This window comes from Barbatula barbatula, assembly GCF_947034865.1.
Source record: "Barbatula barbatula genome assembly, chromosome: 11".
NCBI classification, from domain to species: domain Eukaryota; kingdom Metazoa; phylum Chordata; class Actinopteri; order Cypriniformes; family Nemacheilidae; genus Barbatula; species Barbatula barbatula.
In genome coordinates this window covers 13,414,445-13,430,501 of record NC_136774.1, presented here as the reverse complement: position 1 = coordinate 13,430,501, position 16,057 = coordinate 13,414,445, and the positions used below count along the sequence as shown (strand labels likewise).

At 38.6% G+C, this 16,057-nt stretch overlaps 1 protein-coding gene across 1 annotated transcript; it reads left to right on the top strand.

The window, feature by feature from the left end:
• Nucleotides 1-971: 971 nt before the first annotated feature.
• syn1 (synapsin I) lies at nt 972-13,273 on the top strand (the record flags this gene model as incomplete). Its single annotated transcript, XM_079468366.1, has 13 exons — nt 972-1,279; nt 1,846-1,903; nt 2,699-2,790; nt 2,995-3,151; nt 3,569-3,658; nt 5,665-5,727; nt 5,895-6,037; nt 6,172-6,246; nt 7,089-7,191; nt 7,302-7,433; nt 9,662-9,734; nt 9,871-10,438; nt 13,132-13,273. 13 exons carry the CDS (start codon nt 972-974, stop codon nt 13,271-13,273), a joined length of 2,004 nt encoding a protein of 667 aa, XP_079324492.1.
• Between the last annotated feature and the right edge of the window lie 2,784 nt (nt 13,274-16,057).

The window sequence follows — 16,057 nt, the reverse complement described above, 5'->3', positions numbered from 1 at the left end:
CTAATTGTTATTTATCATATTTATATTTAAATAGACACGAGATTAAGGAGGCCTTAACCGGTTCTCCTTGAGCAACCTGGGGTTAAATGTCTTTCTCAAGGGTACCGTGGTGATACCTCAGTGATCCTGTGCGGATTGAAGCGACAACCTTTTATTTACCAGCTCACATCTTCAATCACTAGCCTACGCCACCCACTGTTAATTTGCCTGTGCTGCATCGATGTCTCTGTTTCACCGTGACAAAGCCCTCTTTTCTTCCCATTCATCACATTCATCATATCATATGAACGAACACAGAAAGGACCCGTTCCGTGCGTAAATAACGTGCGCAAACCAGTTGGGAAAACGACAAGGGTCAAAGTAAAACATTGGGTGGATAACCAGGATTGGATGGCAAGTGTGACGCAATCACTGCATTTACCGATGTCAACCGCACCTCCGCCTCCAAGATCCCGGACCGGATGACAGAGATTCTGACCGGAGGACGACGGGAGGAAATTTTGCCTCACCGAGTTCGCTCAAGACAATTACTACCTTCACGGAGCACACTTTATACGAAGTGCCTCTTTGGTGTTTTTCTCCGTGTCCATTGAACAGGAGCTTGCAACATCCTTAACATCAACGGAAGGAGTTTAATATGCGATTTATGCCAATTGTTGAACAATCTTCTCGGTGCTGTAAGTCAATAAATCACAATAATTAAGAAAATATTTAACCACACGCGTCAATGTTTCATGTTGTGCATATTGTATAGACCAAACACGACATTTGCTTTGAGGTGCACCCTAGAGAATTGCGTATCGAGTCTTTTTTCCGCGTCTCTTTGCCGTCTGCTGTTAAACTAAACCACACGGGTGCAATCTAGACATTGCTGCCCAGATTTCCATTCGCCTTGGATTGACGTGGTGCAGAACCTATAGAGGCACCATTTACCGTTTCTCGTATTCGACGCATCTTTTTTCATCCCTACTATGAATTACCTGCGACGTCGACTGTCGGACAGTAATTTTATGTCTAACTTGCCCAATGGCTACATGACCGACCTACAGCGGCCCGATCCGCCGCAGCAGAGCCCTGCCCCGGTGGTGTCGCCTGGATCTCAAGAGAGGCGTCAACCCCCTAGTCAGTCTACGGGCGCCGGCTTCTTTTCCTCAATTTCCAACGCCGTCAAACAGACCACCGCCGCTGCCGCGGCTACCTTTAACGAGGCAGCCGAGAGGGGACTCGGCACGAGCGGTGCAAAGATTCTCCTGGTCATTGATGACCAACAGACGGATTGGTAAGATCAGCATGGGAAACATTCATGTGCTTGTATATGTTGCTCAAAGGTGTGTCGTGATGTAGTAATCTCAGCATCAGCGTACATATGTTTTTAACACACATACCTAGTCAAAATAAAAGATAGGTGTCAATGGTTTGATGATGACGACCTTACGTTAAGCTTTTAAGAATGACACCTGAAGTGATGGTAATACAGGCCAAAAGGAGTCATTATCCAGACGTCGTGACTCATGTGTCTATGGGCCTTTCTCAATCTCCCTCACTGTCACGCGCGTGTGTGTATGTATTTGTGGGTGTGCCTGCGCGTGTCTGTGCGCATTTCACAAATTTGGTTCAGTTAGTGGCGAAACAGATCTTGTAGCAAACTGAATTACATCAATGGTCTTCAGATTTTATTGAGTGTGTTTGGGACAGACGCACGATCCTTGTGTGTAGGCCAACTTACAAACCTGATGAGTAATTCACAAGAAGTCTAGTGACACATTTAATGAGGATCTTACACCCAAGCTTTGTCAAAATGAACTAAGGTAATTTGCTAAATTTCTTTTAATCTTTCTTTTTTAGGGCGAAAGTGTTTAAAGGCAAGAAGGTTCATGGTGAATTTGACATCAAAGTAGAACAGGTGGGAACACTTTTTCAATAGTTCAGTATTAATATGGCAACATATGAGCAGGTTTTTGGTGTAATGACTACAATGCCCTTCAAAATATATTAGCCCATCTTTTAGCTGTCAGGTCTGAAATCAATTATTGATGATAATGTAAGGCCTGTGTAATATCTTCAGTGGCATTTGTTTGCGCTTTTGAATTGGATATTGAATTGTTTGTGTCTGTGAAAAGCGGGAGAGAAAATCATCCTGAGCAGTAATGAAATGCAGGATCTAGAATATAAAAGAAAATGAATCTATTGTGTTGGTGTATAATATCTCTTATAATTACTCACAGTGGCATGGGCAATGCAATTTTGCTAGAAGCTTTACAATAAGCCAAAATACATTTCTGACTGAAGAAACAAATTTATTCCATTTTTCTTTTGGTAATACATTTTTGTAGTTTTACATGTTAGACTATTTATCACCACACATGAGGGATTTTAAAGGGAAATTTCAACCAAAATGAAAATTCTGTCATCATTTACTTACTCTCTTGTCATTGTCACCAGGAAATATGAGTTTCGTTCTTGTGCAAACACAAAGATTATATTTTGAAAATAGGCTGGTAACCAAACAACGGTGGTACCCATTCACTTCTGGACACAAATTTTTCATTTTTGAGTGAACTACCCCTTTAAAGATTCAGTACTTAAAATAACCAGGGCTCAGGTGCTGATTTGTTGTATATATTCTGACAGTTTAATTTGTCACATGTATTGATGCATTCATTGATCCAATTATTGGTGATTTTAATTGATTTTCTAGGCTGATTTCTCGGAGGTTAACTTGATCGCTCATGCAACAGGAAGCTATAGCGTGGACATTGAGGCTATCCGCAATGGCAACAAAATCACAAAGTAGGTTTTAATAGACTTCATGAAGGGGCCTTATCGTATCAACTACTAATTTGGTTTGTGGCTTTTGTTGACTTTTTGTTTTTGGCTATAGTATTTTTTAAAGCATTATATTAAGATTGAGATTCATTATACAATCTTACATAAAGTGTTTTGTATTTTTGTACAATAAGGATTGTGTTAAACTGCATTTCTGTGGTCATTTAGGTGTTTTAAGCCAGATTTTGTTCTGGTGCGACAGCATGCGTACAGCATGGCCAAAAATGGCGACCACAGGAACATTGTGATTGGTCTTCAATATGCTGGCATTCCCAGTGTCAACTCTCTTCACTCTGTTTACAACTTCTGCGACAAACCATGGATGGTGAGCTCTACACAAATTACACTAAAGGCAAAAATAGTGACTAGTTCCATTCAAGCTTCAAGCACCTCCTCCTTGTTCTATGGATTGGACAATCCGATTTGTTAATTATTTTGTGTAGTGTGGAAATGTCACACTTATACTTTAAAGGTCCAGTGTATGAAATTTAATGGCATCTAGCGGTGAGGTTGCGAATTGCAACCAATGGCTCAAATCACCCCTCCCCCAGAGAAAAAATGGCAAACTCCATGTAAGGGGACCCACACTGTATACAGATAGAAATTGCTAATTCTAAGGTAGTAAAAACATGATGTTTCATTATGTAAGGCCTAAGACAGAATGTATAATGTAATTTTAATAATTGCAATTAGGACTTTTGCATAAAATCTGTTTGTGTTTATGTATGTCTGCGCCTTGAAGTTCGCTCAGTTGTCCAGATTGTACAAGCAGTTGGGTCCAGAGGAGTTCCCACTGATTGACCAGGTTTATTACCCCAACCACAAGGAGATGGTGAGTGTTAAACCATCTGTCTCTGTATGTCTCCCGGCACTCCTCACTAGTAATCCTTACTGCTAGCCGAAGCTATCAGGCTTCAGATGGTCCCACTGGACCCAGCACAGAGTTCCCATCTGTGGGAGGGACTGTGGTGCTTCGAAGCAGTAAACAAGAAAATAAAATAAGCTCATGCATATTCACCAGCCCACTTCAGTATTGCCCCCCACAACCTAACACAGTCCTGTCTAGTCTAAATATGTTAATTCATATTTAGGAAAGTAAGCCTTGTTTTTAAGGTGCCATAGAATGAAAAACTGTACCTAGCCATAGATGAATAATAAAAGGTATTATGGAAATGACATATCGTGAGCCTCAAACACTATTGTTTTCTCCTTCTTATGTCAATCTTGTGCATGTAAAAGTCCACTGAACAATCCGAACATAACACTGACTGTGACGTTACAGTCGGGATGTACGCCCCCAACGTTGCACATACCCGTCCATGTTCTGGGCCAATTTAGTCCTAATAGCGTTTACAATGCATTAAACTAAACTCAGAACATTTCCTAAGATGGTCTAAAACATATGCAGTGCTCTCTTTTATGAAATAAAAACTGATTTTAGATTAAATTTATGTTTTCACATGTCATGTCACATGTGTGTGTTGTGAAAAGCTCCTGTAAACATACAGTAAACCTTGTACCACACCCCCATCAACAAGTTTTCTACCTTCTGATCTTCAAAATGTATATTTCTGCAAGCCCAAGTCTCTGTGTCTAACAGGTCGTGCTCATGTTGCTGTTTCTGGCGAACAGGTCGCGCGGGTCCGCGCATAAATGGCGGGCATTTATCATTGCTGGCAAACAATATGACACATTTGTAGTTTTGATTGGATAGATATAGATTCATATCCACTTCATATCCACTCTTTGTGTTCTGCGTGTTCTTAAGTTTCGTGCTACAAGGAGCTTCAGATGATTCAGATCGTGCTGCGAACTGAACAAATCATTTCAACTGACTTTTGAACCCATTCAGACGGTTTTGCCCATTCTTAAATACATTTTTAAAATTACTTTTTAAAAGAATCGACTCAATTATCAATTACTCGGGAATGCCAGTAAAATAAACAATGCATTTTATAATGCAAATTTTAAAATGAATGAACGAAGGAACGTCATGCAATGTAACAAAGAAAAAGTACAGATTTTCTATTAGAAATATACACAAGTAAGAGTACCCACTTTAAATTTTCCTTTAAAAGTACATATTTTCCAAAATGTAACTGAAGTAAATGTAACTGAAGTTAATGTAATGAAGTAAATGTAGCTCGTTACTACCCACCTCTACTGTGTGTAATCTGTACAGTGCAAGCTTCTCAGTTATAAACTCATGCGTGCCTTCTTAATACTACGCGAGCTGCACAGACACGCGTCTTCTTTATACAGTTATTAAGTCAAGCGGGTCTGATTTTATCCACTTCTTCCAGGCTGTGTGAGCTTGGTTCATGCGCCACACAGCTAAACAGCCAATCAGAGCAGAGCTCAACATTAATATTCATAGTAATTCAAGGTAATAACAGAACTTTCCATTCTGGGGACATTCTTTTTCGCAGAGGTGCTATTCGATTTTAATGGGAGAGACATGCTGCAGTGCCACACCATCCCCTACCACTCGACTGCAGACACCGGCCTTGTTTTCCCTCAGACATAAAAAACCCAGACACACACACTGCCATAATGTTTTCTCACCAAGCCTTTGTGAATGATAAAGAGTTGCATTCTCCGACGTAATTTCTTCAGGTTTATGTTTTTTTTTTGGGTCTATGTTTATGATTTTGCTCATGCATTTCTGCTGCTGCAAAGATAAAAAATAAGATGCCTATCAAGCAACACAAGAGTCTGCAAATGTAGCATTTTCTCTTATTAATTAAAGAGAGAATGCAACACATAACTGCTTGTTAACATCTGTAAAGCCTGGTATTGGTAAAATATAAATATTTTATATATCTCATTTGTTATCAGATCACTACTACCAGCTTTCCTGTGGTTGTGAAGATGGGTCATGCTCATTCCGGGATGGGAAAGGTATAACTGATACCCATTTACAAAATAGATGATCAAATTATTCCCTTTGATTTTGATTAAAATGTCTAAACAGCTAATTTAACAAAAATCTGTTTTTTTATTCTACGGATTGTTTGGTCCTATTTTGAATTACAGATGTGTTACTGTTTTTACAATTCTGTGTTCAGGTGAAAGTGGACAATCAATATGATTTCCAAGACATCGCTAGTGTTGTGGCTTTGACTAAAACATATGCCACATCTGAGCCTTTTATCGATGCCAAGTATGACGTTCGAATCCAGAAAATTGGTGACAACTACAAGGCCTACATGTAAGAGCTTTTCTATCATGGTGTTGTATTTATGACATATGCCATGAATTCTTCATCTTATGCTTTTAAAAATATAATTCATTACAATGATTTTGGGACATCATCTAATAAATCATCTTTTTGTTATTTGGCAGGCGAACATCTATATCTGGCAACTGGAAGACCAACACAGGATCGGCCATGTTAGAGCAGGTGGCCATGTCGGACAGGTAGACCTTTCTGTTTAAACACGAGGCATATTTTACAGCTTCAACATCAGGACATTAAATAACATACTTGTCTGAAATACGAGAGTTTAATTTTAGTCCTTTATAGTACCTGGGAGTCTTCAGTTTTCTATCATATATACAGTATAAGCCTCAGATTAAAACCACAAACTAGGTACATTTTTGACATACAGCAGGATCAACAGAATGCTAAAAATGTGCACAGCATTTGGCTTTAGAATAATTTAATGAAAAATCTACCCACTGACTTGTTTTTGGCAGAAGCATATTACAACCTATAGTTGTGTTTTACAGTATAGCAACCCTTAACTGTCGTAAAACACCATCAATCTCGTGTTTTTTTTACCGTTTGACTGTCGTGGGCTGTTGTTCGTTTATACGTAATGGATGAACTTTATACATAGTCCCTTACTACTGTGTTAACAAGAATATTGTTTTTGCTTTTACTATTTTTTGCTATTTGATTTTACACTTTTTCCTCTGCTTGTACCCCATTAAATTTTCTTAAGAATTGCCTGCTGTGGGTATTGATGGTAGCTCAAAAAACACTTCTATCGTTTGTATATGAATAATGGGAAAAACGACCTATGCAAATCAAAACCATTTTTATTTTCAAATCTCTATTATTTCATTATAATTTAAACAACCTTTTCTTTTATTATTTTTATTTTCAAAACAAGCTTCTGTTAAACTTTTTATCCAAAAATATGTTAAATACTGGTGCCTAACATGCAATACAGTAATCGGGATTTTCTGTGGCGTTAGTGTGGGTGGATGCTTTTAGTGGAATGAGCAAGGCCATCATTATCACATTCTCCCTGCAGGTATCGTAAGTGGGTGGACGTCTGCTCTGAGGTTTTCGGAGGTCTTGATATATGCGCTGTAGAAGCACTACACGGTAAAGACGGTCAAGACTACATCATAGAGGTAAGAAGTCACGGACTACATAACCGACATGTGCAGAATCAATCACCCTTCGTAATCTCTTTTTCTAAATATTCTCTGTGCCGTTAGCAAATACTGTGTGTGCCTACTAGGTTGTGGGCTGCTCAATGCCTCTCATAGGAGACCAACAGGATGAGGACCGGGCTTTGATTGCTGATCTCGTTGTGACCAAAATGAACCAGACTGTTCCACAAACTTCAGCTGCCGCGCCGGTTCGCTCCCAGGTTAACACACATTTGAACACATCCTTATATATTCTCCTTCTCCAAGAACACTAACGATAGATTTCATTTTAAAGAGCCTTGGTTTAAGCCAGCCTGGTTGCTTAGGCACACAATATGCACAATATTCTCCTTCTTGACAACATATCTGACATTTATACCCAATGTATTTATTGCTTATTCGGCATAGAGGAGTGCAATGCTGTACAATACAGTAAAACAATATAATTTTCTACCACCAGTTAATTTTTATTGTCAATTAAGACACAACATTTTTTATGCAAAAAGCTATAGTCACTGTATGACTCCTTCTTACCTTCGACTGCAGAGCAGATAGTGCTCTTCTTCGTTGCTCCAAAACATGTGATTGTAATGATGCCTACACAGATTGAAGAGAGAGAAGGAGTGATTCTGGTGAAAACATCATCCCGCATCTGTGCTCTGAATGATTTAATTTCCTCCCCAGCAATAGAAGCCTGCGAGAGGCTGACATGTACTTCAATATTACTCAAACTCACACAACATTGCAGAAGATTTTATAAGCATACCTTTAATTTGCTGATAATTATGCTCCATTAAAGAGAAACTGTCTCCATTAAAATAGCTTTGGAATAGTTCAACAAAACATTTTGGTTTTACTTAGCCTCGTACCATCCCAGAACTTAGCTGAATAATAACAGAATATTTTGATAACATATGCCAATGGGAAGTTTTGTTAACTTTGTTATGTCATTGAATGGTTCTCAATTTTTTAAGTTCCATGAAGCACTACTTTTGTTAAATTAGAGTTATAAACATTTTTATAGAGTAATCAAAAAGCGTTATCCATTTCTACTATAGAAGATGTCAGTCGCTATAAACTCTATAAACTCTATTTATTCTCTATAAAAATGTCAGTCAGGTTTGTCTGTTGGTCATCTAGCAAAAATGTGTTGTCGCTGTGTTAAATGTGTCATTTTCTAAAGCAATTGCTTTCCAGGTGTCATATGACCTATGGTTAATAAATACCTATCAAATCAAAGATCTCTATAATATTTCAATCATTTATCTTAGACGTTAATTAGATTAAATATAGAGCAAAAGGTAAATGACTTATGTCTCACACATGTCTCCTGAATTCCCCTCCCAGAAAATCTCCCAAATCTATCCATCAGAGATTCAGTAGAGATCTCAATACTGTCACAAACTGAGATCAGGACAGATTTGTTCCTCAATCAAAAACATGTTTTTTTCATAAAGTTTACGAAAACCACGGTAACAATCTACTTATTTTATATACCTCATGTATTTTAACAGTTGTCCCAATTGTTTCTTTTTTACTGCTCCTAAGCAGTAACTTACGCTTAAAACACAAGTAAGAACTACATCAAATATCCTGAGCTATGCAAGAGCAACATCTGAGGAATTACATTTTCCTCTGGGGTCCTCCAAGGCAAACAGAAGAGTTTATATCCTTGTATAAAAATGTATTCATATTTTTAAAATGATAAAAAATTGGCTTCAACATACAAACATTCACAAGAGCATGCATTTCATTCCGCCTCCAACATGGCATTATCACATTGTTAAATTTACAAGAAATTTACGAGAAACAATGTGATCAACAGACCACGCTGTAAAAAATGCTTGTTCAACTTAAAGCCACTCTATAGAACTTTTGCTGATGGCTCCCCTCTGTGGTCTATAAGCGCAATTGTCTGTTACCACTGTCATAAATAAAGTCGCTGTATAAGCTTTCCTGTGGTCAGCGCAATACGTGAATTGTTAATTAAGCTGATGAAACCGGCAAATGCAGAAACATTGTTTGGAAACCATTTTGGACTCTTCTGCAGGCAGGGGAGAGGAAAGGACTGTGCACGAAACTTAAAGAATGTGGTTGTAGACACTATGAGGCTGCTCAGGTAGCAGCGAGAGTAGTATTCGTCCAGTTAAGAGTTGTTTTACCACTGAAATCATTTTAGAGACATTATTTTAAGATCGCAAAACTACAAAGTGTTGCTTTAAAAGATAAGTTATCTGGTTCCTTAAAATTTTGAGTTAATTCAACTTAAATATATTAGTCAACAACGAGTCTGCAACAAATTCATCGAGTTAAGGCAACCAATGTTATGTTAAAAAACAATTGGATTTCAGTTTGATTTGTTAGTTGCGCTGAAAACTTTTTTGTGCATTTTATGTGCATTTAATAAACTTTGATATGTTTTTTTGCTATTTCACTTTGGCAACACTAGGGGCCAGCTGTTTCGCCTCAACCGATCTCTCAGTCTAGAGTGCCACAGGCACAACAGCGCCCTCCTCCACAGGGTAAGGAATTACCATACCACAAAACTGCCATCTATTTATTTTTAGATCATACGAATAAATATAAATTACATAAATTAATTACATTTGTTAAGGTTAACCCAGTAAAATCAGCTTTTATTTTACTCATATGTTTTAGGAGGTCCGCAACAAGCCCCTGTGAGCACTACTACAGCTCGTCAAGGGACTCCACCACAGCAGCGTCCCTCTCCCCAGGGCCAGCCCCCATCCCAACCCCAGACTGTGACCAGTCCTAACACCCAGGACCCTCCTGCTCAACAAACCAGGCCACCCCATCCAGCACCACACCGACAACTCAGTCAAGGGTCCGCAGTACCGCAGAGGCCTCCTCCAGCACAGAGTGTCCCCCAGCGTGGCTCGGGCGGCTCTCCTCAGTCACAGAGGCCTCAAACTGCCGGCCAGGGTCCCAAACCGGCTGGTCAACCCCAGCAGAGGGCCCAGCCACAAAAACAAGGCCAGCCAACTAGGCAGGCTACCCAGGGTGGGACGCAGCCAACACAAGATGCCCCACAAGCAGCCCCGCAACAGCAGGGAGGTCCTCGTGCCCCCACCACGCAGCAGCCGCGGCCCACTACACAGGGCCAGGGAGGGCCTGGAGGTGCACGACCTCCGTTGCAGCAGAAACCCCAACCTCCACAGAAACCGAGTCCTGATCACCCAGCCCTGAGTGGATCCCCACAGCTTAAGTAAGAACTTAAGTTACCTTGATTTTCATGTCTTTTGGAATTCACATAGTATCTGAATGTGTTTTTCCATTTATTAATGATGTTTCATCACCCATCCAAATGATTAGATCAGATGGTTGAGATTGTATAACAAGTTGCCTGATTGTATGACTAACAGTGATTGTGATTTCAGGTTAAGCTACACGTAAAGTAAGATGTTGTAAGTGGTTGACAAGTATGTCAAAGACCCACCCTGGAATTCTTGATATTATGCAAAGTGATATCCATTATTCCATTTTCAGTAAATGGACAAACACATCCAAATGCTTCTGGCTATATTATACATAAATACTATGATGTCCTCATAGACCTGATAATAGTAATGACAATGTTTGACAATTAAGGGTGCTTGGATTGATCAGTCGACCGGCGATCTCTATAATGGCTGATCAAAAGAGCCGATCAAATGACACAAAGCGTAGTTTGGATCGTTCAGCTCAGTCATTCACTCAGCTGTTGGTTGCAATTTTTGTTGCACTCAAAAACTGACACATACACACTGCAGATAAATTCGGTTTACCAGAGTGATAACTTCATTCTACTATCAATTAACCCCTGAAAAATGCAATAGCATTTACCAAAACTATACGCAGTGTGTACTTTTTTGGAACCGAACTCAATAACTACAGTCATGACGTATCTAGACGACCATCAGTTGTTTTCATCTATATGTGAGGTGCTACAAAAGAAGAGGAAAGAAGTTTTGAGCCCTTCGCTAAAATGACAGTGTTGCCAGATCTTCATAGAAAAAAAAACAGCAAATAGAGACCCAAAATAAACCTTAAAGTGGCAATCTGTAAGCATGGCCTCTTTGTCGCCATCTAAGTTTGTAATTGCTAATGCAGGAAATGTGCGGAGGTATTTTCTTTATGTGAGTTGTGATTAGGCACTGCTCCACTGTGCTGATGAGTCTGATGTTTTGAGTTGTATGTCACGTGTGGCCTGTGACAGTGCATCGGTGAAAATCTTCAACAATCTTCAAATAAGAACATAAACACACATATATATAAATATATATATATATATATATATATATATAAACTATACGCAAAGCCTTCCCATCATATCTGGGAAATAAGTCAGTACATTTACGTACATTCACTTTTCCCGTGCCAATGCGCCACATGAAATACAGATGTGGGGAGCTAATTTCTAAATCACACGAGGTCCCCAGATAATAAATCCCATGCAAATAGGGCTTGAGTTACATTTATCATAAAGAACATAACAAAAAGAGAAAGAACAAACGATGAAACAACTACAAACCATTATCACAAGCTTTCCGTGGTGAATCCAGCAAGGGTAATGATGCAGTTTTAAACACCGATCTTTCATGTATTTGCTCAATAATTGGTTTTATTTCATTTTCAATAAAAAAACTTACAGATTGCCACTTTACAAATACAAATAATTTATATTTCATAAGACCCAAAAATCTCTTATATCCGTAAAGGACACCTAAAGAGTTGAGAAAAGAGGGCTCTCCAACAAAACACAGCAATCTGTGAGGTACAGAGGTACTTTAGTTTATATGACTGACAAAGAGAATCTCTGAAAAATAACAGATATCAAACGGATTATATTCTTAGAAATGCGAGACACCAGAACGTTGCTATGGTTACTAGTGTGTCAATCCTCACAAATGGGGACACATGATGGAACTATCAGGGCATTCACTCCCGCATTTAAATGGAGTTGTCATTCCCGAAGGTTTGCAGTTTGTAGGTTGTTTTTATTCTGTTATTTTTATATAATTATTAAACAGGAAATCTATGTTATACGCTAAGCTGTTCCTATGGCTGCTATAATTTACGTTTACTTTCTAAAAAGGGAGAGGAACATGTTGTTAGCAAGTTGTCAATTTATGATTTCTTTTCATCTCTTAATTCATCAGGTGATATACATTGTTCTTACAATTGTTTTATAAATAGTTAGACATAATCCTTTATCGTATCGTAAAAATTCTGATTGGAGCACCCTTACAGTAATAGTAACGATAACTGTCAATGCGGCTTAGGTAGACGCATATTTAAAATGGAGATACAGAAGTATGCTCACCAGACGATGTGGTATTTTGCATGCTGAAGACAGCTTTGGTCTTGCTCTCAAACCATTCATGCACTTGATTGTGGAAATTGCATTTTTCTCTGTGGAAAAGCGCATTCATATCCATTTTCACTGTCAAGCAGTAGTCAGCAAGTATGAATGTGATCATCTCCCCACTATTCCTCAATTCAATTAAAAAATGACACATCTGGCACTCTGCCGCTGATAAATGTAGGCTACTTGCCTGCGTACATCCATTCTTTCTGGCTTACCTAGACGTGGTTGCGTATGTGCCTCTACACCCGGTTCTTCATTTTGGAATAGTGGCCGAGAACAAACAGTGACGCACAATTAAGTGCATGTTTCTACATCTGGAGATTCCATTTGCCATAATTCCCAAGCCTGATGTAAGCATTGCACTTAAGTCATGACTGCTGAAATGAATGAGACGAAAGATAGCACATGAATTTCGTTTCTCTCTCTCTCGCTCTCTCTCACATCTTATTTATTTTATCTCTGGCATACTTTTATAAGCCATCTCCATGGGTTTGCTGCATGACTTTAATAGCCTCTTCCTCTCCTCTATTGCCACTTCTTTCTCTTTATAGCAAATCCCAGTCTCTTACCAATGCATTCAACATTCCAGAAACGCCGGCCGCCCAGCACCAAAGTCCTAGTCAGGACGAAGCCAAGGCTGAGACCATCCGCAACCTTCGGAAATCCTTTGCAAGCCTCTTCTCTGTGGAATAAGACACACACACCTACATACACACACAAATGCAAAGGTTGCGATGGAGAGGTAACTATATTTGTTTCTCTAAAAAACACACAAATGAAAACACTTGTCATATTACTATTCTCTGTAAAAAGGACCAATCTAAATGCACATCTGTGTACGTGTCAGATCTGTGCACGTCAATATGCAATGTGACGGTGATAAAGCACTGCCTACACTGCTTAAAGATTGAAACACTGCTGCATTTCAGTGTTACACAATTGAATCACATTTGAAACATTCCCTGTTGTATTTGAGTCAAGTCGAAGCAAGGAAGGTGTGAAATCACAACGACACGCCTTTACACTACCTACACAGAGATTGAACATAGATACACTAAACACGTATATGCTAATACTTGCCTGTTTGGTGCATTCCAGGCTCCTATTATTATACCTTAAAACTGATTATACCACGGGGCTGTTGAATGCTTCAATCTGATTGGTTGACAAACGTTCTATGGGTATGCATTAACTTTCAGTAAATACGCACATATGAAGGTGTTCCACGTCTGCTGACTGCATTACAGTTCCATATCACTTCGCCAAATTTAAACATCAGAAAGGTTATAGTGTAGCCTACAGGCCATCACCGCACACAGCACCCTGCTCTTGAAATCTCAAACTTTACTTTAATGTTAATGGGAACGTGTGCACAGTTTCATTTCAATAGACAAAGCATTTCAAAATCAATATAGAAATACATATACTGAAATCGAATAAATAAAATAACTAATAGGAAAACAAAATGCATTAATAAACCATGATAGCCTATTGGTCGGTTTTCCTCTTCATGCTGCTTACAACCGATAACAAATATAATTTGATAGACCTACGTTTTTAAAAGTTTGGTGATTTGATGGACACTTTGTGTTTCTTAAAATCATCCACCCTGTATCGCCAATATATGTTCTAAAATACGTCTGCTGATTGTTTTAAAGCATGTTTTGTTATGCTGAGGGTTACCATCGACTGATTTTGACAATGCATTCCATTGTATTGTGCCGAAATGATTTATCGATGTATTTGACATGATCAAACAATGTTTGGATCCTAAATCGATGACCCCATAGTGATGTTGTTCAAATTTGCACAATTCCATCTTCAAACTAACCTTGCGGCTGTTAGCACTAGCCATTTGCGATACTGCATGACACTTGAGGAGAAGTCGCACAATGTGGGTGATCTTGCTTTAGTAACTGTTGTGTCGTTGCACTTAGATAAGATAGTCATAGTGAAAATGTTGTTTCCTTTTTTGTGAGCAAGCTGTCTTCCCTAATGCCCCTTTCCCTGGCATGAAGAAATTATTTACACACAATTACGCCCTTAGATGTGTTCTATATGCCTTAGCCAGAGAGGCATATGTAGAGAACGTTAGTTTTGGGATACCACATATGTCTCAGGGATGTCCCGGAGAGAAAGATACAATGACTAACCGTCATTGATCAGGTCTTCCAACCATTACTGTAAATTTAAAGAAGGCCACAGGGTTTGGTAGAATGTATTTGTATGCTATTTAAACACATTTGCACACCAGTACTGTAATACTTGGGAATATTTGAGAAGGTTTGTTTCCATCATATGAAGAGAAGCTTTTCACAGCTATTTTGTATGTCTGGATGTACTGTAGATGAGAAAAGGAGAACATGTAGGTGTTTGGAAATGCTTGCTTATCACACATTGGCACTATGAAAATGCAAAATACAAAGCCAAGGATGCCATCAACAGCCAATGTCTTCTCAGTTTCAAAAGATCATCTTTGATTAAGATGCCGGTCACATGTCGGGTTTTAGATTGATCTGCTCTTAGTATGTCCAAGTGTGACCAGTTACACAACATGGATCCTAAACCAGTTGCTCCTTAATCTTTTACCCAAGGAAAATAAAAAAACAGCGGTGTGGTAGTGTCTTCAGCAAGTTAGGATAAAACATCCCAACACTGGTCTGTTTTAGGCAATAGAGTATATTTATGGCCACTCGACGCGCTCCCGCCCCTCACCCCTCGTTTCCCGCTCACCAGCCTGTTGTGTATTCACAGTGATCCTTTGTGACAAATGGTGCGTTAGTGTGTGTGTATATACCTGTATAATGTAACGTTGTACCGTAAATTGTCAAAACCAAATAGAAGTGATGTACAGATCAAAACTAAACAAACCATGCAAGTGTCCTGTAATTTATTTAATTCTTGAAGGTGATCATTGTTGATATATTGTGGGTTTGTCTTAGACAGGATTTTACTTTAATCCGATGTTATTTATGTTATTGTGCAATATCTTCACTGTAAACGAATTAAACCTACCTGAAAGGTATGTGTTCTTTTTTTATGTTTTGTGTCACAGTTGCAGTTTTTAGAAATCATCTTCTGTGTGTTCATTAATTGTTAATGGTTTGTTTGGTTTACATATGTTGTAATCTAGGTGGTCCACCATTATATTTAGGCAAGGCAAGATTTCAGGGCTCTTACGTGGTTCATTTTTACAAACTTGAATAGATATATGCGTTAAATAAAGGCTTTAATGAATGTCAAATGAATAACAGATCTCTGATGCAATCAAGTTTAGAGGCTAAAGAAATGTTTTCAATAACTTTTTTCGAATGTTACAGTGAACCCATGCCTGAGGTTTGTATAGTTCGGTTCTTATTTGGACATTTGTTTAATCAGTTGTCATATTTTTGCGTAACGTTCTTATTTGTAAAAGATGTGTAATTTTCTTTGAAAGAAAATGTATTTGAATTTGTCATTATTTCTAAACAGAAAGTT